The sequence below is a fragment of the Podarcis melisellensis genome, assembly GCF_964234715.1.
Source record: "Podarcis melisellensis genome assembly, chromosome: 2".
Taxonomy (NCBI): Eukaryota; Metazoa; Chordata; class Lepidosauria; order Squamata; family Lacertidae; genus Podarcis; species Podarcis melisellensis.
The window spans coordinates 89,786,697-89,812,148 of NC_138529.1; the positions used below are offsets into that span (position 1 = coordinate 89,786,697).

Sequence of the window (25,452 nt, forward strand, 5' to 3'; positions counted from 1 at the left end):
TCTTTCCTTCCCTCCCTTCTCTGATGCCCTCTCACATCTCTGCCTCCCAAAGGCTTGCACAGCTGTTTGTTGCAGCAGCTCTGGCTACAAGCTCCCCAGGCGAATGGTGCCCCTGGGGCTGGTCAAAGGGTGCTGGTTGCCAGGAGCTGAGGCAGCTCAGAGACTGGGGTGACTGTGGCAGCTGCCCACAGGACTCCCAATGAGGAGAGGAGAGGACACTCCACAAGGGAGGGTGTTTGAAAAAGGGTGAGACGCTGCCATTTGGCAGACACAGGGTGACATAACTAGGCTTGGGTACCGCAGAAAGAATGTAGTTGGTCATGGGAGCCGGGGAATCAAAAAGGTTGAAAACCTCTGATATAGGCAGTAGGGCTGGATATTCAACAGGAGTGTACATAAGATTCAGATGAACTCCAAAATCAAGAAACAAAGCAAAGACATTACGGATGGATTCAGGGCTAGTCCAAGCCAAAGAATATATCCAAAGTGCCCCAAACTTATTACTGGAGCATTTTCGCAATTCAGACCTTTTTAAAAAACTGCAAAAACTGAAACATCTCCAGCTTGCCAGATAAGGAAGTGGGGAGATGGAAAGCTCTTTTGTGACTGACTGGCCTAGTTTCTAATCAGAAGGAATTATTTTACCAGGGCTTTCCAATCTCAGTGCTTTGGGAAGGGGATACTGAAATTATGTATCCTGTTCTTATCTGTTCTGTGCTGTTTGCTACTTCAGTTAATCATGCTTGCTTGGAAGATGTTGAATACTGAAATCCTTCTGCCTCTGTCCTAGATGCCCACACATCCACTCCCTCATCAAATCATATTTGGACTTAGTTTCTATGACTCTAGATACCAACTGAGCAGAGCAGAAGCCTAAAGCTCCCCCCCCCTCCCAATTCACCAACTCTCCTATCCTTCATCCTTTCTGAAAGTTTGCAGCTTGCTTTCCTCAAGGCACCTCTACAAAATAATCAATTTTCATAATAAAATCATTGCTCACAAAACCATAGGAAAGGGAAGCAAATCCTTTTAGGTCTTTCCACCCCCACCCCCCCCCACCCCATCAATTTTTAAAAGCACCTAGTACAGAAAGCCCTGGACCCATTTGCCTAATTTGGCAGGTTTCATACCTAAGAGTACTCCTATGGCATATGCTCATAAAATAAGGGTAGATTCAAGCAAATCCTTTTTAGCTACCTGAAACTGTAAATGCTTGCAGGAAAAAACAGCTGCACCTTTTAAACTTAGCAGGATTCTCTCTCTCTCTCTCTCTCTCTCTCTCTCTCTCTCTCTCTCTCTCTCTCTCTCTCTCACACACACACACACACACACACACACACGAAAGAGATACTGTTCCTAGATTGCAGCAACAATGAATTTGGGTTTGGGCGATCAAGTGACAGCATAAAGCTCAATGAGACAAATATAAGACAGGTTTCTGCAGTTACTTCATGACAGCGTGTCCAAAGGAGGGCCTCCAACATTTAAAGCCTGTAGAGGGTAAAAACTGGCCAGCCTTACACATTACGCAGAAAATGAAACACCCTCTTCCACAGGGTCCTCTAGTCACATATCATTTTCTGTTAAAACTCCAGAAAAGACAGGCACCACAGAATTAAGAAATAGTATTTAATAGAAATTATAATGTAAAATCTGCGTTACATTTTCCAGACCATCTGATCATTTATAAACAGTAACGCCCTCACCCTATTAAATACATTTTGTAACAATGCCGTATTAGGCTAGAAAAAAAACAACACATATTGCACATTATGGTGAGAAATTCAGTTTGGTTTTATGAATTGGCAAGTTATCCAAGCAACGCTTAAGACTTGGTCTTAACACTAATATTGCAACAGAAGAAACTGGACACATTTTGTAACAATAAAAGGTATTTTATAGGACAGTGTTGGTAATCTTCAAATATTGAAAGACTGCAAATTTCAATATTTCACTTGGAAATTTGATCTAGTCCCTTCATATCCCCATAGATAGTGCAATCTATGTCAATATCAGGTATCTGTTTGAGTGTTCACAGCGCATATTAGCATCTATGAGTGGCCTCGGACACCAGTCACTAAGGACAGATACAACCTTCTCAATATGAGATTTTATCCATACCAAAACCAATCAAAATGCTGGCTGAATCACATGGGAAAGAACTATACTATTTTGACTAGAAGTACAAGTGTTTTGTAAGTGCCCTTAAACCTTTAGAACTCTAGTAGCCTGGTTGTTGTTGTTTTTTAAAAAAGCAAACATCTAAAACGCATTACTTGGAAAAATAAGCCAAACTGTAAGTCACCATTTGGACACCCAACATTTTAGTAGGCACAAACTTTCCTAAGTTGAGTTACAAAACGTGCAATTTGCATCAAAGAGGCTACACATAGTCATAAGCGCCAATGTGGACATGCTGAAAAAGTTACACACCCAGTCGACCCCATTATGCGGACACATACATACCTTGTGACAGCATGCTTTGTTGACAACATGATTATAGCAGTGATAAACTGACTTGTTTCAGTTTGCATTTCTCATCACATCAACAGCTTATGGCCAGGATCTTTTTTCAACAACAACAAAAACTTTGGAAATACTCAGTTTCAAAAGCAGTTCATGACTGGGTGGGGCCCAACTGGGCACAATAGCAAAATTCACTGTGCTAGTAAAGTACTTTGCATAAACTGCTCTATGGATTCCAGCCAATGTTGAAGTTTTCAGCTTTTTTGCTTCACACATTCCCTCCTAAAGCACATGTTCTAATTGTGAACTGTTAACATGCTCTCCTTTGCAGGATTGGTAGATGATGCCAGCCCTGTATAACTGGTCAAAAAGCCCAATCATTTTTTTCACCTGCGCTCTCCTCGCAACTCAGGAAGTGTTGCTTGACCTGAAAAGTCAGCTACTAGGTCAAACATCATAGGCATAATTTTGGAAGAAAAAAAGAAGGCCATTAAGATCTGGTCTCACCTATAGAGGTATCATGGTTTTTATAGGATTTTAATCTTCCGGAGGATTCTGAACTGTTCGCTCTCTCTTACAAATAGCAACACTGAGAAAATAGGAAGAAAGGCTGTACAGTGAAACACAAAATCTTCTAGGCAAACATAAGCCTACTTTGAGATCCCTGAGATTCATTTGTTTGCCAAAGAGATTAAGCAAGCCCTAATTATTTATTTGATAAATATTATGTAGTATTTGAAATGTGTTTTGTGAAAGCAAACATATATTATGAACTGGATTAGGTTAGGTAGTGAAACTGGTATGTACACAATGCATGGTAAAATTTGATCCAAGATGTATTGCGATTTTCAAAGAGGAAAATGCTGATCAATAATCATATTTCAATCTACTGTAAGAATCCTCAAGTGGGTTTAAATTATATTCCTGAAGGCAGGCAGATACTCTCTTCTACCTTGCCAGCCTAACTGGGGTGTGGAAGAAAGGCTTTGTTCATCAGAAGCAAAGGAAGGCCTCATATTATATGCATTTTGGTTGCCCCAAGGTGCTTCAAAAATGATGAATATTCTTGTCACAGGAATTAAAATGGGAATCAAAGGCCAGAACATCTTTGAGGATCAGCTTCTCTCTCTACTTCTTCTGCTATATGTATATGTAAAATACATGCCTCAAGAAGGGGCAATAATCACCTGTAAATACTCAATTCACAGTAAACGTGAAAGGAGAGTGTACAACCCTCAAACACTACTTGGGATGTTAATCTTTTATATTGTAAAAGCACAATAGTTATAAATGATTTTCAAAAAGTTATTTCTTTCTGGAAAATGAACAGCTCAAGCCCTTGCCTCTGTTCTGAAAACAGCTAAGAAGGCACTAGCTCAAAAAGCTTACATATTACAACTACAAGGAATGTAAATACTTAGATTCAGGAAGATCTCCCAGAGAGGCACAAAGCAGGAGATGAATATAAACAGAATAATGTTGTGAATGTTGGTAAATCAGCAATACAAAGTATCAGATGAGTGGCTCTGTGCATTTACACCTACTAGAAGGCACCTTTTAAAAATTACTGGTTTCAGAAACTAGTAAACTCCATACACCCTTGAATGTGCAATTCTAATTAAGAACACTGTTTTCAACATCAGCCTAGATCTTAGTCCTAAACACAGTGATGCAATATCTTGGCTGATATTACAACAAACTGCATTTCAATTAGGACATTTCCAGCAAGACACCGAGTAAACCAGAACCTATGGATTTTTTCCTACCTGAGCAATAATTAATATTGTTTATTGCTAGTTAAATAATCTAATAATTAAGCTTGGTGAGAGAAATTGCACATTCCCTTTTTTTCCACACACACCCCTTTTTTTATAAGAAATATATATAGGTTCTCTCCAGCATTCTTATTTAGAATGCAATTAAGTGATGTGGCAAAACAGCATTTCTGATACAAGATACTTGCAATCCTTTTAAAAGGTCACCTTAGTCTATCACATATTTTTCAGAAATACAAGCTTCAAAGTTTCACATGCGATAATGTAGCTTACATTAGGCAAAATATGCCACATCCGACTGTATTTCAGTGATAACAACTGGAGTCTAGCACGGGATCCTCTTTCCATCTTTAAACTGAATCCTTCATTACAATGAGTGGCTATTTAAATGCCTGCACCTGCTATAAGCTATGTGGCTCAAGAGACTCATCTTCAGAACAAGATGCTGCCTTGCGCCTTAAGGATTACTCCATATGAAGAGATGTTCAGATCAAGCCCACCATCTGATCAATCTGTCTCATGTAAATACTCTTCAAAGGCAGCAAGTATCTCCTCTCATCTGGTACTCTGTTGCACTGCAAAACAGAAGGAGACGTTTTTTAATAGTTGGAAGTTCACAGCAGCTTGCTTTTCAGGACTGAATCTTGTACCATTTGGATGGGAGGGCATGATTCACACCACGCATCGCTTGGCAACATGACAGGATCAGATACTGCTCCTAACAGAAGTAAGGGAATGGGCATACTTAAATGATGAGTGTTACTCGACACATTCATATCTTAAAAAGTGTGAGAAATAGTCCTCGGTACTGAAAAGTTTGCCTTCAAAGCTATCCAAAACTCTGGCGACTTTACAGGAACAAGTAGAATATCTCTGTTAAACTGCTACATTCCAGGAACATCAGCTCACCCATTGTGATTCTTGGTCATGCACACAAAGCTCCCCTTTACCACTGGAAGGAACTGATGAGTGAACTTGGCTTTACTGCATTCAACAAAGCATCTTCTTGACTACCTGAACCAAAATGTGCCCCCCGCCCCAGAGTTCAACTGGATTCAAGGCACGTCCAACAGGTAGATCGTGATCTACCGGTAGATCACTGTAGTAGATCACTGGCTCCCCCTAAAGAAGCTAAACAATTTTAAAAAGCTCATCAACTTTTTTTGACCTGAACCCCCCAAAAGGGGGTAGATCACTGCCACCCCTGTGTATTCCTGTGATCATGATGCAACCAAATGAATACAGTATCTACATAGTTTCTGAAAATTCGGAGCTAGGTCTCATGTGGTTCTAGTCACAACCATTCAAGAAGGGTGCAGAATTGTGCATTAAACAAATTCAGGCCAAGACTATGAATTATAGTGTCTAGAAGAAATTTTATGTTGTTGAGATCTCATTTCTTTCTGAACATTTGGGCTTTTAATCTGCTATTGCATCTTGACCCTCGTCTAGAAAGACAAGCAACACTTATATGTATGAAACAAATATGTCTTGGAGAATACTTGGACACAGGTTGTCTGAACACTCAAGTTTGCCCCCCAAAACCTTCAGATTTAGGTCCCTGCAGGCTGGAACCTAAGATTCTAAAATGGGTTTCTGATCCTCTCCACCCCCTCAAAAGCTAATTATAAGATCATTCCTATTCAGCAAAACAGAAACTATTTACAGGAAAAATACATACTGCAATTGCCATCATAATATATCTGAGCAGCATCCATGGATATATTTGCTGAAAAAACAGGCACTCCCCCCCCCCCCGGACACTCTATATTTACTAGTTACAAAATGCTTGGTTAACTGGGCAGAATTGCTTGCATTCCCTATTTCTGTACACAACTACTATACCCAAACTGGAACTGGTTTATATTTACATTAGAAGTAGAGTTGATTGCTCTAAGTTCATTTGGCTTTAGCTTTTCAGTCTTCTTCTGTTCTTCAGGGAAAGTATCTTGCCACAGTGAAACACGAAGACGCTTATCCAGCGATACTATATGCCCCTCTGTAGTAAACATATATCTATTGCCCGATTTGTGCACTGGGTTTTCTTCATCAAAAAGCTGAAACAAGAATTTTTTATGTATCCTTAATGTTTCACATTTAGCATAATATATAACAGCAATGCAGTACCACCACGTTTGCAAAACTGACACAGATCAGGAAACAGGTTACTCTGCAGCTAGATGCCATAAAATGCATTTTGAATATGTAGGTTACCAGTATAACATATTTATTACAGACTCTGCCTGCCAATGTGTTAGATACACAGATTATATTATAAAACATTGTGTGTGTGTGTGTGTGTGTGTGTGTGTGTATAAATATATATGTGTGTGTGTGTGTGTGTGTGTGTGTGTGTGTACACACACACACCCTATTAATCATTATAAGCAGGCCTACCACTTGTTGCTAGTTCCAGTTCTAGTGAACAAGCCTATTTTAAAACAGAAAGCCCCAAGGCTGACCATAAAGGATACCTACCAAATACAAATATTTACATGTTTCACTGAGAAAAAAGCTTTCCATCCGATCTTCTTTGGACTTCTCTATAACATGGTGCAGAGTAGCATAGCCACATCTGAAATAAATTTTAAAAACCCTCAATTATCACTAATAAGCCACAAATGTTTTAAGAAATTAAGCCCAGAGAGGAATAGCTTGGTCAGTAGAGCATAATCTCAGGGTCATGGAGTCAAGCCCCACATTGGGTGAAAGATTCCTGCATTGCAGGGGGTTAGACTAGATGATCCTCATGGTCCCTTCCAACTCTACAATTCTATGATTCTAACTGTATTCCAAAAGTTACTGCCACTCTTAGCTTTCTTCTAGTTACTGCTGATGCAGCAACTCTGCTCTGTCAAGCAGCAGACCCAAGAGCAATAAGCAGATCTTGTTCTAATATCTCACAAACACAGTGCCTCTTTTAGCCATTAGAACAAATATCCCACAACCATTAGCTTGTTCCTCTCCATAATTCAGGCTGGTAGTAGTAGGAGATGGCGAGAGGGTGCTGAGAAGTGTTATGGCACAGTGACAACTAAAGCCATGGGCATGCGGGGAAATATTTTCCTCATTTAAATTCTCTTCCCCTCATTCATATGACTCTTTATGAAACTTCTCTCTGTTGTAAGAGGCAGCAGCAAACCAGTGAGTAAACCCCGCTCTGTAAGGGACTAATGCCAGACTGCTTTCTTTTCCTCTAAGACCTGCTTGTGGCCCAGAAATTCAGCAGCAACATGCCAACTGAACACCTGAAAACTGCAGAGAGGCTTATAAACACCTTTGCTCCTCCCTATAACTCATGTATTTTGAATGCATTGTAAGCTGCCGCCTCAAGAAACTTGGTTAGTAGGCAATATAGGGTGGCGCTGTGGGTAAAACCTCACTGCCTAGGGCTTGCCGATCACATGGTCGGCGGTTCAAATCCCCGCGGTGGGGTGAGCTCCCGTCTTTCGGTCCCAGCTCCTGCCCACCTAGCAGTTCGAAAGCACCCTTAAGTGCAAGGAGATAAATAGGTTCCGCTTTATAGCGGGAAGGTAAACGGCGTTTCCGTGTGCTGCGCTGGTGCTGGCTCGCCAGAGCAGCTTCGTCACGCTGGCCACGTGACCCGGAAGTGTCTCTGGACAGCACTGGCCCCCAGCCTCTTAAGTGAGATGGGCGCACAACCCTAGCGTCGGACATGACTGGCCCGTACGGGCAGGGGTACCTTTACCTTTTATAACTAATGTATTTTGAATGCATTGTAAGCTGCTGCCTCAAGAAACTTGGTTAGTAGGCAATATAGAAAGACTACACACAAAATAAAGCGAGATTTGCAAATCCAACATAGGGGCTAACACTTGAAGCACAGGTTTTTCAAACATCCCTTGTGAGCACTGGGATCCAAGCCATAGCGTTGCTGATGTTTAAAAGCAAAGAGGTTGCTCACATGCCCGTTAGATAAGAGAATTAAAATTAATTCAATGGAAGCAAGCATATTTGTATAAACTGCCACATGCAGCTCAGTTCAGAAGAAACTTCACAAGTAACTTAAAATAAAAGGTTTCATTTGTCTCTATATTTCCCAATAGCTAAGCACAAGGTGATATTAAAAGTTTAGTTTGAAAACTAACTTTGCTTTTGTGTGCTTCTCCAGACTCTGAAGAATATCCATGCCTACATGGAGATAAAATGGATTCTTTGTTGCCTAAATAAAAGGAAGGAAATAAGTGTGAAGAAATTATGCAATGCCATGTAAATAAAGGCTCAAACACTAGTAAAGCTAAATAGTTCAGCCACCAGAAAGTAAACAAACCAGATGCAAAACCATAGTTTAATCCTAGTTTGTTCTCACCAATAAGAATTTAAACAAGTTCCCAGAGTTTGGATAGTAGACCACTAGGCCAACTCAGATGTTAGCATTGTGGGAGGAGGTGAGCCCCACGCCCTCTACGCAAGAAAAACTAAATTACTTAACCAGTTCTTTGGATCCTGATTGCCATATCCAAACATGGAGCCCAAAATGTAAGTTAAACCAATGATTCCCTTAAATCAGTGTTTCTCAAATAGAATAGATTGAATCAGTCTGAAAATAATGAACTGTATATTGGGACCACACCTCTTAAGCAGCAGCAACAAGGATACATTCATTAAGACAATTATATATATATAAAAAATCTTTAATACCTGATAAAGAAGATATGTAGATTCTACTAACTCTGGCCTTAGGGGATAAAAGAGGACATCAGGTGCCTGTAACTGCCAGTTGTACCTCTCTGGAAGAGCTCCATATCGTTTCCATATGGCATAATAAAATGCATGGAGGCAAATAGCATCTTCTACATCACCTATTAAAACCTGAGAAGCAGCAAAATTGAAAAATTGCATAAAGGTAGGACAGCTCACTGGTAATAATACAGTAACATTACCAATTTCCTTCATAGTATCGTCAGTCTCCCTAGGCCAGGAAAAGCACCAGGCAATAAATCAGTTATCAGGAACGCTACTCTAAAATTGTGTAGCAAACATTAGCTCAGCAAAAGAACTCTGACTTTTGAAACATATAAAAGCGCTATAGCTGCTTTTGGACCAGACACCACCAAGCAAATAATAAAAATAGACTGGGAAAACCTATCTCCATGTAACATTCAATCAGCAGCAGTAGAAGCTGAATTGCTACATACCTTTTGCTGCAAAAGGAACATAACCAGTTTTACTGGAGCTTTCAGTGGTCAAGGAACCTTAGTATCTCCCTCACACACAAATCCTTTTGCAATTATCTTGTGTCTACCACTACAACCCAACATCCGTTTCATCTTAAGTGCTAAGCAGCCGGCTGGCAAATCAATCCCCTGGGAATAGGCACCGGCTGTCTCACTTCCCACCCGGCATGATGATGCCAACATTGCACTTCCTGAATATGTATGGTCATACATATGCATTTTAGCTCCAGCTGTTAGAGTAGTACCCACACTTGCAAGTCAACTGCACAGTGCAAGGCAAGATCAGAACTGAATATGGGGGGGGGGGCGTCTTTCCTACCAGATGCTAGTTTTATAGAAAGGACCAACAAAATCTGTTTTAGGTTGGGAGGCTGAGCTCCTAATAGTACACATTTTGCAAAGCTTTCTATACTTTCTCCATCAAACTGAAAATACCTGAAGCCCTGGGAAAAAAGCTTGAAGAGAATCAATCCATGTGTTCATCAACTGCCCACTGAACATATTTACATTAACATAGAGTGGTGGGTCCCCTTCACCTTCATTACAGGCTTCTCTCCTAAAAGGAATAAAAAGCAAGGTTTGATTCAAAACAATATGCTTTATCGTTATATGTACAAGTGGTGCACACTGAAGACAAGATTCCATTTCGATCCAGCTTCAGCATCTCAGAAAGTGAGTTGCTTCAGCTTGGACCACATTGACCACAACCCACTTTGGCCCAGATCCAAAGTCTCATCAAAATTTGGCCTTTGTATGACCCCTCTAACTACTACAGAGAAATCAACCAACAGCTATAACTTTTTAACAGAAATAGATAAAAATGTGTAGGCACAGTTGTTCCTTCTGAGAGGTCGAAACCTGACAAACCTTAGACAAGTGCAGGATTTTTTGTGTAAGAGGATGAAGTCTTTTAAAGTCTGGGGAATAAATTTATTTTTTAAAAAAAAATCTTGCATGGGTCAATTTGTGTGCAAATAACTTTTAAAATACCTTGTAAAATTTCAGAAGGACGGATGCCAGAGTTTGAGCCTTTCGGTGAATGAATAAAATGTTGTTTTCTACTCTACAACACTGACAGATAAAGTGAGATACATTCCCCCAAACTCCCACATCCATTGAACACAAGCAAAACTAAGTTCTCTGTAAAGTTATTCCCTGGCTGTAAAGTTATTCCCTGGCTATTAGAGGCCTCGTCTCCCTCTACCAACCTTATATGGAGAGTTTATAACAATCATACAATGTAGTTCACCATTATAACCCTACTTGCAGGGTGGAGGGCTGTGCTGAGAAAGTGTACATACAGCATACCTACAACAGTGCATGTCAGTTTAAAGGCTTGTGAAACCTTTCAAATATGCTACAGCTTTGACTGCTCCCAATCTAAGAGATTATAGCAAAAACTAAGCAGGTGGTAGCTTGGTATATTGTGTATTGTTTAAGCATGATTATAATAATGTGGTGTGGATTTAATAGAATTATTTTTTAATTGGATCATTTTTTGGATTCCCCCCCCCCCTACACAAAATAGGTTGATTTGTATTGGAAAGTTTTCCAGTGTACATCAGAAAATTTTCCAGTACTTTAGAGAGTAATCTAATTAACACGTTTATTTTACTTACATTGAGGAAACAAAGCTGAACACATCTGAAACTGTGAAACTTGACTTATACTCTATTTGTAACTAGCATACATTCCTGTGAAATGGAAAATATAAGCACTGGGAAACCTTCCACCCCACATCACTGTTACTATAATGTTAGAATAGATGGCAGTACAGTGGTGCCTCGCAAGACGAAATTAATTCGTTCCACAAGTTTTTTCGTCTTGCGAGTTTTTCGTCTTGCGAAGCACGGTTTCCCATAGGAATGCATTGAAAATCAATCAATGCGTTACTATGGAAACCGCCTTCAGACCAGTTCTGGGGACAGTCTGTCCCCGACCTCTTCTGAAGGCTGGGGGGGGGGGGGACAAGGGCTTTTCTTCCCACCCCTAGCATTTCAAAAAAACCCGGGACAGCAGAGGACTTCTCCGCTGTCCCTGGGTTTTTTAAAATGCTGGCGGGCGGCAGCGAAGGCTTCGCTGCCGCCCGCCAGCATTTTAAAATCGCCCCGGGACAGCGGAGGACTCCGGAAAGGCAGGCGGGGGGGAGCAAAGACTTTCGCCCCCCCCCAGCCTTCAGAAGAGGTCCAGGACCTCTTCTGAAGGTCCAGGACCTCTTCTGAAGGCCGGCGGGGGGCGAAAGTCTTTGCTCCACCCCGCCTGCCTTCAAAAGCCGTCCGGGACAGGCAGGGGGGAGCAAAGACTTTTGCAAAGAAGTCTGCTTGTACACATCTAATTACAAGTAGGGCATGGGGATTAAGTGGTTACGCCAAAAGACTGAACAACAACATGGGTTTGCAGAAGAATTTGAAGGTAGACAGTAAGTGTCAGTTTAGTTTGTTGTAATAATCACAGTTTCTAAGTGTACATCAGAGGAACACATAATTATTCTTAAGGAAACTGATGTTCCATGTTCCAACCAGCCCAGGCAAGTTTTACATCCTCCTGAAGATAGTAACGTAAGGAACATACCCTCGCCTTAAGTAGTTCTGAATACTCTGATAAGCATCATTGAACATCTCTAGATCTTCTTTTTCTCCAAAAAGGATGTAAGATTTCAAAAGATATTCATAGAAGGAATCTAATCCTGCTCCCAAACCACTCTGCTTTCCAACCCAGTGGCCAGTTTGAATATTCACAACATTGCCTATGAAGTAAACACAAAGACAAAGATTATCCAAGAACAGCTACAAAAATTGTTGCATTTATACACTGCTTGGCCGATAATGCTCAATGTAGTATAAAATTCCTGTATAACATGAAATAAATTACAATAAGGTGTATACAATCTCAAAAGCCAGAGGACATCAGTATAGAAGTCAAGCATTACACCCAAAACAAAAGTCTGGATGCAAAACATTCAGTATGGGAAAGCTAGATCCCTTTGCATTGTCTTTTAAAAATAAAATTGTGGCTTGGATGTTAGCGGATCTCCTCCAACAGTCTGCCAGTATAAGCACTCCTAAAGGGGACTTTAAGCTTGGACTTCCCAAATCATTTCAAGAGGATTTTAGGACTATATGTTCATTAAAGTCCAGTGGTACCTCTGGTTGTGAACAGAATCCTTTCCAGAGTCCTGTTCGCAATGTGAAAAGCCTGCAACCTGAAGCGCCATATCTGCACATGTGCGCAGCACGATTTGGTGTTTGTGCACATGTGCGAAGCGCGATTTAGCGTTACTGTGAATGTGGCGAAACCCGGGTTGCCGCAGGACGCAACATGAAAAAACGTAATATGAAGCGGACATAAGATGAGGTATGACTGTATGTGAAGTACTGAAAGTACAAGGTTTTATTAAAAACAAACTCTGAGAACAGGGCTTGGAAGACCAACAGCACAGTTCACAAATAATTAGTTGTACAGAATCCCATCTTCATCATCACGTGTGCACATAGCTGCATTCTACACCAGGTGACTATATTGCAGTAATCAATACCCATATTTGAGTGTTCCTATAACATTGCCGTGGTGCATTATTGCAGAGATAATCATTCACTAAATTAGGGTGGCTTCACACAGTATGCAGCTAACGTATCTTCCATTGTGTGTACATACATGCAGCAAGGATCCCAGACAATCCCATCTCCCGATTCTGTAATATGCCTATCTATGATGCCCTGCTCACAAGCAAACAGCGGATGCACTAGCGTAGAAGTAAAAATTGATTCCTAATATAATGGAGGATTTTAAGGCAATTGGGCACAAAGGTCCCAGTGCGACCATACAAATGATGCTGTGGTATAAGCTATCACAACTATGCAAGTACCATCTTGCCTCCCACAACTGCTCCCCTACCTTGCTGGGGGGGGGGGATATCTGGTTTTTTAAAAAAATTGCCTTCCACCCATTGCAGCTTGCCTTTGCTTTGTAAGTCAATCTGTGAGGCTCACTTGAAAAGTAGTATATAAATACCTTAAATAAGTAACTTTTCGGGATTATACTACAGTTAACAAATTCTGTTAATTATGCAAGACCCATAAACCTATTATGCACCTAATAGTCCAGTGTCATTGCTCCTTAGACTCCAGAGTGCTTTCACAGCTCGGCGGGCAACCCATTCAAAAGTGGAATCGCCCAGAAGCCTGCTAAGAATTCCAAATTCCACCAATAAGGATCCAGCTCCTGCAGTGCAGGTCTCATTGTTGCTGCCAGAAGGAACTCCTGTTCTTAAGTTTACCTACACAAAGATAAGAAGGTTTAAATGTACATTTCTTGAAAAGCAAGCAGCAATAAGGATCCAGCTCCTGCAGTGCAGGTCTCACTGTTGCCCCCAGAAGGAATTCCTGTTCTTAAGTTTACCTATACAAAGATAAGAAGGCTCAAATGTTCATTTCTTGAAAAGCAAGCAGTTACATTTCTGTCTTTTGCTTCCTTCATTTCTACCCCCTTGATAATCAAGGACAAATATAAAGTGACTTGTGTGTTTCATCAGTGTTCTGTCATGAGGTTGCATCATATTCCACAGGGAATCTGTCTTAAAGGAGTATCCAGGTTAACATTAGGCATGTAAATACCCAGCCATCAAAAGACCAAGTCAGACACTGCAAAAACTTCAACATGGAACAGCTTCAGGAACACAGTCATGTTGAGGAACCAACAGCTGACCTAGGGCATCCATTAAAGCAGTTGATTTTGACAGCAAATTTTTAAAGTGAGGGCAAAGATATTTTCTGCTGTCAGGCTGTATGTTTTAACATGAGAAAGCAAGGCCTGTAAGCACAGATGTGCTGAGAAAGGCATTACTTCCTCCACAAAGCTGCTATACGTGGATGATATCCCAATCTAGTTTTTCAAAAAGCGAGCCTTACGTTTAATATTTAAGACCCATCTAGCCCCCGCAAGTGAAAGTAGAATGAAGTATTAAAGATGGTTCCATGAAAACCGTTCTTCATGGCACACTTACCCGAGGATATGGAATTCCTGTTTTGGTGTTCTCAAAAGCAGGTAACAGTCTTACAGCCAGGTCATGAGCCATATGCAAGAGCTCATTATCATAGCCCTTAATAGTCATATCCCCAAAAGGCTGCCTGGCATCTGTTATGATGATATGGGCTGAAAGCAGGCTTCCCAAAACCCTGTAAGAGAAAGTTTTAAAAGAGACAATATATAATTTGCTAACTTATGTGTAATGTACAGCATATCAGTTATCAAAGTTAGGTTCAAGCTGAAGATCAAACAGAACATTAGCTTATATCAGGAGTGGGGAACATTTTTCAGTCTAAGCGCTGCAACTCTCCTGGGCAACGTTCCAATCACCTCCATCCATGGAAGCAAGGGTCATCATGAGAATTCAAGGACACATACTAGTCAGGCAAAAAGCACCTGGGGTGCAAAGCAGGGCCACTGAGGGATGTGGCCTGGGGAAAGGGGTAAAGGAAGTTCCATGGGCAAAGAGAGGCCTGGCTGAGAGAGACATTTAGGCCTTGGGCCCAAACCACATTCTATACTCTTCGACTGAAAGATCAACATGTAAGATGCAGAGCATCTTAATCTGCTTCTTGGGCTATTTCACATCAGTTTTGTCTACCAGCACAGAATTCTGCTGTCATTTACTTGCCATGTTTCCTACTATCACAATGTCTTAATACCAATTTTGTCATGTCCAAAAACAATATAAATTGTTTTATGTTTATTCTGTACACCATCCCATACTTGGCAATATTATGAGCTTGCATGTCCTGAGCAAGGACACATCTGTGATTGTAGTCTCAGCTAACAAGAAAATACCAAGTAAAGTAAAGTTGAATTAATTAATTTAAGTGCAGGATCTAAATTGAGCTTTCAGCATGTAGTTAGCCTCTAAAAAGGCTCTGAAAATTACTGGCTAACACTGAAAATTCCAAGCCAGGATGCAAATCACTGTGATAGGTTTATATATCTCCACTAATCTATAAACTTGCTGTTTCTCAATTATTATTTTTTCAAAACCCTCAATAGAAAGTCCTCTTAAGTAAAAAAAAAATCAAATCACTAGAACAGATTACAAACCTTTGCTCTATCTTTCTTATAAAGAAGCCAATGCCAAAATGCTGGCAATTTGCTTAGCTGCAAGAGGCAAAATAGATATATCATGACTCAAATGCATTGGCACATTCTTTTTATTTAACTAAACATAAGTAAACAAAAGGCAAAGCACAAAAAGGCAAGACTTGACAACCTTTAAGCAATGAAGTAGTCACAACTGAGGGGTAAGGAACGAAAAGGGTATATTAATTTCAGTGGTTAATTTCAATTCTGCCAGTTATAGGTAACATACATTTCTTGCTTTTGAGTATCTGAATGTGGTTAAAACTGCAGGTGTTGGAAACAGAGTTGCATGTGGCAAGTTCGCTGTTCTCGAAGCACAGTGGAGTTCTATAACAAAATTAACTGACAAACTGAGGAGTACATGCATTAGTACTTCTGCACACAGCATGCAGTAAAAAGACTAATAAACAGGACTTTATTTCAGGGGGAACTTGCCAGAACTGAGTTCCGGCACCGCTCAGGTGGGCATCCTTGCCATTCTAAGAGAACGAGGTTCATGGCGAGTTCTGTCATCTCTTTTTCTAGAAAAATTGTTGTTTAGTCGTTTAGTCATGTCCAACTCTTTGTGACCCCATGGACCAGAGCACGCCAGGTACTCCTGTCTTCCACTGCCTCCCGCAGCTCGGTTAAAGAAAAATAGCACTGCTAATAAGGGCAGTCACCAAGATGCAAAGCAGCACCCCAACTTGTAGTGTCTTTTTTAAAAAGAAAAATGAGAGTGCAAAAAGAGGATGTTGTAGGGAGGGATATACTGTTGGTTGCATGCTCCCTTCATACACAGCACAGCAGCATTTGTACTGTACAGCAAAAAGTTTTGTAACTCTCTGTAGTAGATGGTTACAGTTTTACTAAGCACTTTGCTCCTAAGGAACTTCATGCGTGTCCTCCTGTGCTTTGACTTCAGGAGTAAGGACAAAAAATATTGCTAAGCATTTAATATTAAGAGGGCTAAAATTATTGTCAGTTCCCTGCTGGTGTTTGTTTATAATCAAAAGTGGGTCCTCTTTAACCCTCTGTTTTGCTTTAGTGACATTCTTTCTTCTATCACTCAAAATTACCAATTTATTACACTATGTTGTGAGACAACAAGCAAGCATAAATTAACTGTCTTCTGAAAATGTGATAAATTTAGTTGGAGCTCACATACAATGCTCTCAGATTTCAAGTGGCAACCTACCTAATTGTTGCTTCAAAAACTTGGACGGTTGAATCTGTGTCAAACGATACTGTGTCTATCACTAGTTTCACTGCTTTCTGGAACTCGGAAGAATTTCCCATTACCTTTAAGGCAAAACATAATTATCAGATTAAATAATCACAAGTTTTTGTACTAGCTGCTTAAAATGTTTAAAAAATTAAATATCAGGCATTACTAAAAATCGTAGAAATTTCCATTGTCACATTTCCTAAATCCCAATAATATTTCAGGACCTCAAAAGGTACCGTCCTAAAAACAACAAAGTATTAGAACACAAAGCACCATAATTTAAGTGTGATGGTTTAGTAAGGTGTATGATTTATGCAAAAAAAAAAAAAACTATTGCAACAAAACTATGCCCTATACAAAGTTTCAAAGTATAAGAAAACAACTTCCTGGGTTAAATGTATAACTGTCTAAACAACACCATGTAGAGAAGCTATAGTGATTTGTCCAAGCTAAAAGCAGGCTCTAACACTAATATAAATGGTGATGGAGTTAAAATAATCAGAATGCAATGGCACTGGGGTAATTCCACAAGGAAGAAAATGATACAAAAGTCTACTGTGGCATGGATCTTAACAGTCAATAATTAGGGTGGTTATAAAAATATCAGATGTGTTGAATCGAGCTTGCTTGACAGAATTATTTTACTTTAAAAAAACCTTCCTCAGTTAAGAAAACTACCTTGGCAGCAAGACATTCAATTGCAATTGCTTACAATTGACTCCACTCCATAGAGTCTGCTGGCACATATAATCAAATCTCTCACTGCTTGTGACTATCACCAAAGCCAGACATGAACTGAAGCCAATTGATCCCTTTCCCCTGAATAAGGGAGTTCCATTTACAGCAGAAGAGAACTCAGGAAAGGGGAGTTATCTAAGGGGAAGATGTTGGCACATGTCTGTCTTGAGAGACAATGGAGTGCACCTCCTGGGGTGAAATCAAACTCCTGTGTTAACAGTAACGAGGTGAGCTCCCAGGGCGCAAGCCTGGGCAGTGTGTATGGAGGTCCTGGACTGCCTACAAAACAAGACCTCCTTCTCGGCCTCACTAATGTGGTCCAAAGAAAGCAGAGCAATATACCTGGCACCAGCCTGGCTGCAGGAGTTGCCAGAAGGAGGTGTACAAGGCACCATCCAACCATCTTAGGGACTCCACTCCGGATTTGAATAGTATGGGTCTTTGCCCAGAAGACATGTGTGTTAACCAAGGCAAGGCAGGAAAACAAGAAGTGCATGTGTGGGGTTGTAACTATTTTTGATCATTTGTTTCTTTTTCCAGTAATTAGAAAACATTTTTAACTCACCGCTAGGGTATCCAATGCATCGATCAGAGTAAGCGAGTAGTTTCCCAAGACATCATTGATATTCAGATTTGAACTGAAATAAAGTCAGTAGAAGTTAGTTCTATCAGATTTTTTAAAAGTTAGTTCAAGAATGTAGTCGATAATTCTTGTAGCCCGATACTAAGCTTGATTATCTGGATGAGAGTCTTAAAGAATTTAATGGGATGTGTTCCCAGCTAAGTACCCAAAGGATTGCAGCCTTGGCCCCATAACATAGATGCAGTATTAGCACACTCCTATAGTAAATCAGTCTACTGCCATGCTATACTTTTAATTTGGTCATATGCAATTTCTTTCATAGCAAGGCAAAGATGCAACATGCGTCTACAGTCGGACCTTGGATCTCAAACGCCTTGGCTCCCGAACAAATCAGCTCCCAAATGATCGAAACCCGGAAGTGAGTGTTCCGGTTTTCAAACAATTTTTGGAAGCCAAATGTCCGATGGGGCTTCTGCTGCTTCTGATTGGCTGCAGGAGCTTCCAATCAGAACCTACGCTTTGGTTTTCGAACATTTTGGAAGTTGGACAGACTTCTGGAATGGATTCCATTTGATTTCCAAGGTACGACAGTAATAGGACACATAGTCTAACAAAGTCAGAAATAGGATATAAGTGAACTACGGTAGGCCTAGGTATTTTGACTTGATGGACTGGGCACATCTGAAATTAAAGTGATACAAATATCTAGAAGCTATACTACTGTCTATATAACCTACTGAATAAACGTATAGAAGTCTAAACTGGGAGATGCAACTTCAGATATTTGTTGAACTATGAGCAAATTAGAACATCATCAGAAAATTGTTCATTCTTTTTCTAAATTAAATTAATAATAATTCTTGTTATAAGGCTTGATACAAAAAGCAGGACAGGATTATTGTGCCACATCTTCTCACTGAGAACTCTGCTGTTTAAAACAAAACAAAAACTGGTGCTCTCCAGATGTTGCAGAATACAAGTCCCATAACCTTTTGTCATGCTGTCTGCTGCTGAGAAAAGTTGCTGTCAAAAATAGCTAGAGGGCACCAGGTTGTTGAAGGGTGGATTAGGGTATATATACTCAGGATCAAAACACAATTGCTTATTTCTTCAGACACACAATCAATAACAAGGCTGTAAAAGGGTGTATTTTTCCTTTTTTCAAAGTGTATGTAGGGATTAGGATGGGATCCAAAGAAAGTACAAATACATACACTCAGAGCTTAGCATGCTGTTTTTGCTACAGCGAGCACTGAAGTGAGAAGCCACTGTTCAGTTTAAGTTACCTTGTCTCCTTGTGAGAACTATTTAATCAAAACAGCAAGTAAGCTCTCTCATCATTCTTTTTAATGAACTTTTCTCTATTCTTCAACCCAGTTTTATGGTCTTAACTAGGCCCCAAAATGTGGCAGAAATGCATGATTTTCTAAAAGTAACTTGAAATATCCATACAACTGCTCAAATCTGAGGCTGTTATACAAACATCTGCGGGCCAGTTAAGTCTCAAAGTCAGAAAAGGAAGTAGCTCAAAACTGGTAGACAAGAAACACAGAAGCTGCTTGCAGTGAAAATAGATTTTACAAAGCAAGAATAGCTAGGAACATGAATACAGCCATGATATAGACTATTTTGACCAAAGTAGGCGGCTATGTTTATAAATACAACATTTAAACTTCCTTCCCTTTTTCAAGAACTGGAATAAAGTTACCAATGTAACCTTCAAATTACTGGATTTAGTCTACAACCAGCATTCAACACTGCAAGATATTTTAAAGTTTTGAGTAAATACTTATATTTTGAAAATATGTTGATTTGTTTTAGGAAATAAAAAAAGAGAGAACAGATGTCTTTCTCCAAGAACACAGTGTTCTTTGGACCCAAAGCACCATTCAAAATTGAACAAGATGGCAAAGGTTGACAACATCACCTTGTTCATTATGAAAGCTTTAAGATTTACTCTGATGTGTCTCAACCCTGACAAAAACTACCCTAAAAGAACTTTCTAAGCATAAAATTAGATTTTCCTTACTGGTGCATCTGTTGAGAAATAGCCACACGGGCAATTATAAATATAATCTGGAAAGACAGAATGAGTGAAGTCCACTTAGTATTATATAACTTTATATGAAATAAAATTTTCAGCTCAAATTGCTCTGCTAGCACAGGCCTATTTGTTCAAGTGATACATAGCAAAGAGCCAAAATTAAATCCCCAAATAATGTTTAGGCTAGGTCTAATTTATTTCCCCATGTGCTTCACATATGTAACTGTGATCCTGATCAAATTCCAGAATATCAAGCTCACATTGATTCCATCTTTGTGTAAGTACCTGTCTTACTTAATTTAGGATGTTGGGCAGAAGGCTATATTTATAGTGTAGCTTTTATATAAAATTTAATCCAATTATTAGACAATACATATTCCAATAAAACATGGATTATTTTGTATTCAAAATGGTTTTTAAAATCTGCCATTCAAAAGGTTCATTACCGAAGGCTCCTGATTAAACTTAGCAGTGATAACAGGACATATAATCTTCTAGATCACTGAACCGTTTTTTTAAAAAGGAAGCAGCAAGTAGACTAAATGGATAGTTCTCACAAGAGATGTATATAAGAAGTGAGGCTCCCTCAAGAATCCATTTTGTGCTTTTTCATAATGACCTGGACTCTGGCACAGTCAGGTCAAATTATTAAGGGTGGTAAAAAGAAAAAGGGATCACAAAGAGCTCCAAAAAGGTATTTCTCCCAACAGGACAATGTCAAATGCAGTTCAGTTTAAGTGAAAACTGATGCATAGTAAGGCAAAAAATTATACCCGCAAAAAATAAACACACCAATGGTGAGCTAGTGATGACTGACCAGAAAAAAGGTACTGAGGTTGTGGTGGGTAACTCAGTTAAAATGTTGAGCTGGTGTGTAACCGTTGTGAAAGAGGTAGATTCTGTATTAGAGATCAAAATAAAACTGCCAATATTGTACTGCCTTTATACAAGTTTATGGTGCAACCACGGTTGGAATATTATATACAATTCTGATTCACACTTTTTTAAAAAAAAAATATGCGTAATTAGAAAAGGTGCAGAAAAAGGCAACCACCGTGACTAGGGGTTAAAGCAATTCCCCTACAACTTTTGGGGGCTCTTCAAATTAGAAAAATAGATGAGGGAGGAAGACACGATAAAATGCACAAAAATATGTGGTGTGTTGAAAGAGGATAGGGAGAAGAAGGTGCCACAAGAATTACACCTCCATAAACAATCCTAGAACCCATCCAGTGACACTCAAGACAGATAAATGTACCACTTTAGACACACAGCAGATTCAGTAACAGAGTCAGGAACCTGGGTGGCTTTAAAAGGGGATTAGACAAATTCATGGAGGATAAGGCAATAAACGAGTACTAGTGATGATGGCAAGGGACGCAGGTGGCGCTGTGGGTAAAACCTCAGTGCCTAGGACTTGCCGATCGCATGGTCGGTGGTTCGAATCCCCGTGGCGGGGTGTGCTCCCGTCGTTCGGTCCCAGCGCCTGCCAACCTAGCAGTTCGAAAGCACCCCCGGGTGCAAGTAGATAAATAGGGACCGCTTACCAGCGGGAAGGTAAACGGCGTTTCCGTGTGCTGCGCTGGCTCGCCAGATGCAGCTTGTAACGCTGGCCACGTGACCCGGAGGTGTCTGCGGACAGCGCTGGCTCCCGGCCTATAGAGATGAGCGCACAACCCTAGAGTCTGGCAAGACTGGCCCGTACGGGCAGGGGTACCTTTACCTTTACTAGTGATGATAGCTACATACTAGAATCAAAGGCAAATACCAGCTGCTGGGAAATCATGAGCAGGAGAGGCCCTGGATGCAGGATTAAAGGACTTTGATCTGATCAAGAAGGTGTTTCTTTATGTCCTTAGGTTCGTCTGTGTTGACTAAAAGCTTTTGTGATCTTATTTACAAAGTGTCATTTCAAGGCTCACTTACAAATAAGCTTGCAGGAAAGCATAAAGAATATGGCGTGTAGATTTACTAGCAAACATGTGAAGTTGTGTTAGTTAAACAATCCACATCACTGAACTGCACAAATCAATAAACTGCTACTGCATGTATCTTACTTAACCTGTAGCCATTAGACAACAGAAAGAGACCTATACAGGAAGGACAATGTATAGCTGCAGGAAACCGAGAGGCACCAGGAATCTATTAGTAGCAACCAAAGCTTTAGCAGCAAAGTTAGTCTTTGCAACCAAGGGAAACCCCACTATTGACCGCGTCCCCCTCCCAGGAGGAATGAAGCAATGCTCATGCAATTTTTGAAGCACTCTGCGATTTTTAAGACTGCAAACAACATGTAAGATGGCATCACTGGGTGCAACATAGTTGGGTCTGACACTTCTGTAAGAATAAGATCTGATAAAAGAAACTAGAGAAAACCAAAAGCTGTCACACTCCAACCGTCACCTTTGCACTTTGGAAAGAGTACACATATGCAGTCACTACATAGCTCTTGTGACTGTTCAGTTTTATTGTTTCTGAAAGACTGCTTTTCCTATCCGCAGCCGTAACTTTACTGCCAGTTTCACTTCTCCTAAATCCGACCCTTCCCATCTCAAAAACAAGCTCCATGTTTTCACCTCAAACTCTGCTCCCCACCCATTTCTACGTGCAGGGACCATTCAACACTGTTGTTGTTGGTTTTCCCTTTAGCACTGAAACTGGAGTTAGCATCAATACATTCCTACCTTTGGGTTCCCAGACCAACCTAGGGTTCTTACACTCACAGTAGCTACAATCATAGCTCCACATCGATACAAGACGATGGGGCAAGAACAGGGCAGGATTTAGGTTTGATGAGGCCCTAAGCTACTGAAGGTAATGAGGCCCTTTATATGTCCAGCTGTCCTTTGTCAAGACCCATTACTTGCATCATAGGAGTCTACACAACACAAAACTCTATTGCTGTATGTAGGTTTTATTTTATTTATTTTTTATCTTATACTGTATTTTGGAAATGTACATCCATATTGTTTTTCCTTTAATTTTTTTTGGTGGCCCCCAAGAGAGTGGGGCCCTAAGCTATAGCTTGTTTAGCTTATACGTAAATCCGGCACTGGGCAAGAAATGGGAACAAATATTAATACCTATACTGTATGATGCCTAAACCACAGAGGTGGTAGTTGCTATCAGCTTCAAATGGTCTCCCTTTCAACTTGCTCCCAAGGGCCTACGGCAGCATATCCCATAACCTGTTCCCACCACCCCCCAAAAAGAAAATACTCTTTGAAAGGTGATTCAAAGTCTCCCTGCTTTAAGTCCCTAAGTTGCTCCACTCTTACTTTCTCGTCGAGTTCAAGTTCACCCGCTGAAACAGATGGGTCAAGGTTTTCACACCCACCCACAGAAAACTCTCAAGTCCTCTTTTCCCCTCTTAACTCCATTCTTTTGCCAACAGCCCAGGTAGACCACGTCCAATTCCCTCTCCCTGCCCGATCTCCAAATTCTCTTTTATCTTTCTCTCACGCCCTCGAAGCAAGCAGGGCCTACAGCCTGGACTGCGGTGCCCCTGAGCACGAGCAGAGCGCGCACCCCACCCAGACCGTGGGACGGGAGTCGCGGGGGGCAGAGGAGGGCGGGGTGCCGAGCCCCGGAAAAAAGAGTCTCCCTCGCGAAGGCTACTCACGGGTCGGCTCGGTCGGGCCCCCTCCCGCTGCACTCGATGGGGTTCAGCTCGTCCTGGGGGAAAGCGTGCGCCATGTAGTTGTCGTAGCCGAAGGCGAACATGCCCCGGGCGGCGTCGCGGAGCTGGGCGCGGAGCTGCGGAGGGAAGGCGCGGCTGTAGCGCTGCTCGTACTCGTCGCCGCCGCCAACACCGACGACCCTCCTGGGGGGCGACGACGAGGAGGAGGCGGCGGCGCCGCTACCGGCTCCCCAGGCCTTGCCCAAGAAGGAGGCCCAGTGCGGGGCGACCAAGCCGGCGTCGAAGCAGCGCGCGTCCGAGAGAGGGGAGGCTCCGGCTCCGCCACTGCTGCCGCCGCCACCGCCGCCGCCTCCCTCCGGCGGGCTGCAGGAGAGGCCCCGCAGGCGCTGGTGGTAGAAGCCCAGGCTGGGCCCCGCCAGCCACAAGAGCGCGTGCCCGGCCAGCTTCAGCGCCACCAGCGCCAGGACCAGCGACCGCCATTGCATGGTCGGAGCCGTCAGCAGCGGCGGCGGCGGTAGCACCACGGCGGCCACCGCGCGCCCCTTTCACGCGCATACTTCAAGCGGAAGCTCCGCGCCTGTCGGAGGAGGGGACCGCGGAGGGGGGAAGCGCCCGGCCTCCCCGCCTCTCAGACTCCTCCTTCTCCTCCTCCTCCTCCTCCCCACGTATCCTTGGCCGAAACAATAACACGTCTCCTTTTAGGGCCGACGGGTGTGAAGAGCAGGAGGGAGGTGGGAAGGAGGAGGAGGAGGAGGATTGTGACAGGGCCGTGTCGGAGTCACCGTTGCCGCCGTCATCACGCGGAGACGGCGGCGCAGCGTTTCACGCCCCTCCCCGCCCACATAAGGTTTCTTTCCGAGAAGCGGTCGAAGGAAGATGACGACAACAACAACGCCAGCCTTGGAACTGACGTGGCGAGCCACGATTTCACCCAGTCGAAGCGGTTAGCCAATCAGAGGGCCGGGAGTGCTGCCCTTGGGTGCACTCGGCGCTGCCTTCCTGGTGACGAGCGTGAAGGGAAGCGCTGCCGCCGCTAGAGGGAGTGCTTGCGTTTTACCTTAGTTTGTACAGCTGCTGTAAACAAGTTTGTACAGCTGTTGAAACGTGTTGTTTTTTCCCCACCTCCCCCTTTTGAATTGTGTTTGGTAAAGAGCTGAATACCTTTTATTCCTCCCACCTGTTTGATTGCTTCACGTACTGGGGTTTGAATCACGCCCCTAACCCCAGTTATGATGCTGGAATAACAAGTTGTTTTATTAATTTGACAGCTGGTGGAAGTGGTTTCATAAAACCACAGAATTGCAGAGTTGGAAGACAGCTCCAAGGGTCATATGGTCCAGCCCCCTGCAATGTGGGAATCCCAACTATATCATATTCGACCGATTTACAGACTGCCTTCCAATTTGAGGGTGTGGCACCTGCGTCCCTTTTCGAGAGAAGGTGTGACACAGCTTTTTGCTGGTTTGGTAGGGGGCAGGTCGCACCATTTAAAAATCTCTATAAAACCTGATTTTTTTATTTAAAAATTGTTTGAAAATATGTGGACTCTACTATACAACTTCAATAGCTTTTTAAAAGATAAGACCAAAAAAAGTGGTTGGGAGCAAAATTAGCACGTGGAGGGTTTTTAAATCAATTTTCAAAATTGTGTTGAAACGCTTTCGTAAGAGTGGTA

At 41.7% G+C, this 25,452-nt stretch overlaps 1 protein-coding gene across 2 annotated transcripts; it reads right to left on the bottom strand.

The window, feature by feature from the left end:
* Positions 1-1,615: 1,615 nt before the first annotated feature.
* Positions 1,616-24,501, bottom strand: EDEM1 (ER degradation enhancing alpha-mannosidase like protein 1). Of its 2 annotated transcripts, XM_081900902.1 has the most exons (12): positions 23,760-24,497; positions 18,076-18,148; positions 16,743-16,846; positions 14,442-14,613; positions 13,532-13,715; positions 12,011-12,185; positions 9,875-9,995; positions 8,904-9,074; positions 8,351-8,424; positions 6,720-6,816; positions 6,113-6,298; positions 1,616-4,816 (listed from the first exon to the last, which is right to left on the bottom strand). In XM_081900902.1, exons 1-12 carry the CDS (start codon positions 24,260-24,262, stop codon positions 4,727-4,729), a joined length of 1,950 nt encoding a protein of 649 aa, XP_081757028.1. In that variant the 5' UTR covers positions 24,263-24,497; the 3' UTR covers positions 1,616-4,726. The 2 variants fall into 2 exon arrangements, with proteins under 2 accessions (XP_081757028.1, XP_081757029.1); XM_081900903.1 differs by lacking the exon at positions 1,616-4,816 and having other exon boundaries at positions 6,163-6,298; positions 6,737-6,816; positions 23,760-24,501.
* Positions 24,502-25,452: the final 951 nt, after the last annotated feature.

Coding starts and splice junctions, on each gene's coding strand:
- EDEM1 (XM_081900902.1), bottom strand. CDS start 24,262: ATGCAATGGCGGTCGCTGGTCCTGGCGCTGGTGGCGCTGAAGCTGGCC. Junction 13,716..14,441: donor CAGGAATTCCATATCCTCGG/GTAAGTGTGCCA, acceptor ATCTTTGTGTAG/GTAAACTTAAGAACAGGAGT. Junction 9,075..9,874: donor CTTTTTTCCCAGGGCTTCAG/GTATTTTCAGTT, acceptor GCTGCTTCTCAG/GTTTTAATAGGTGATGTAGA.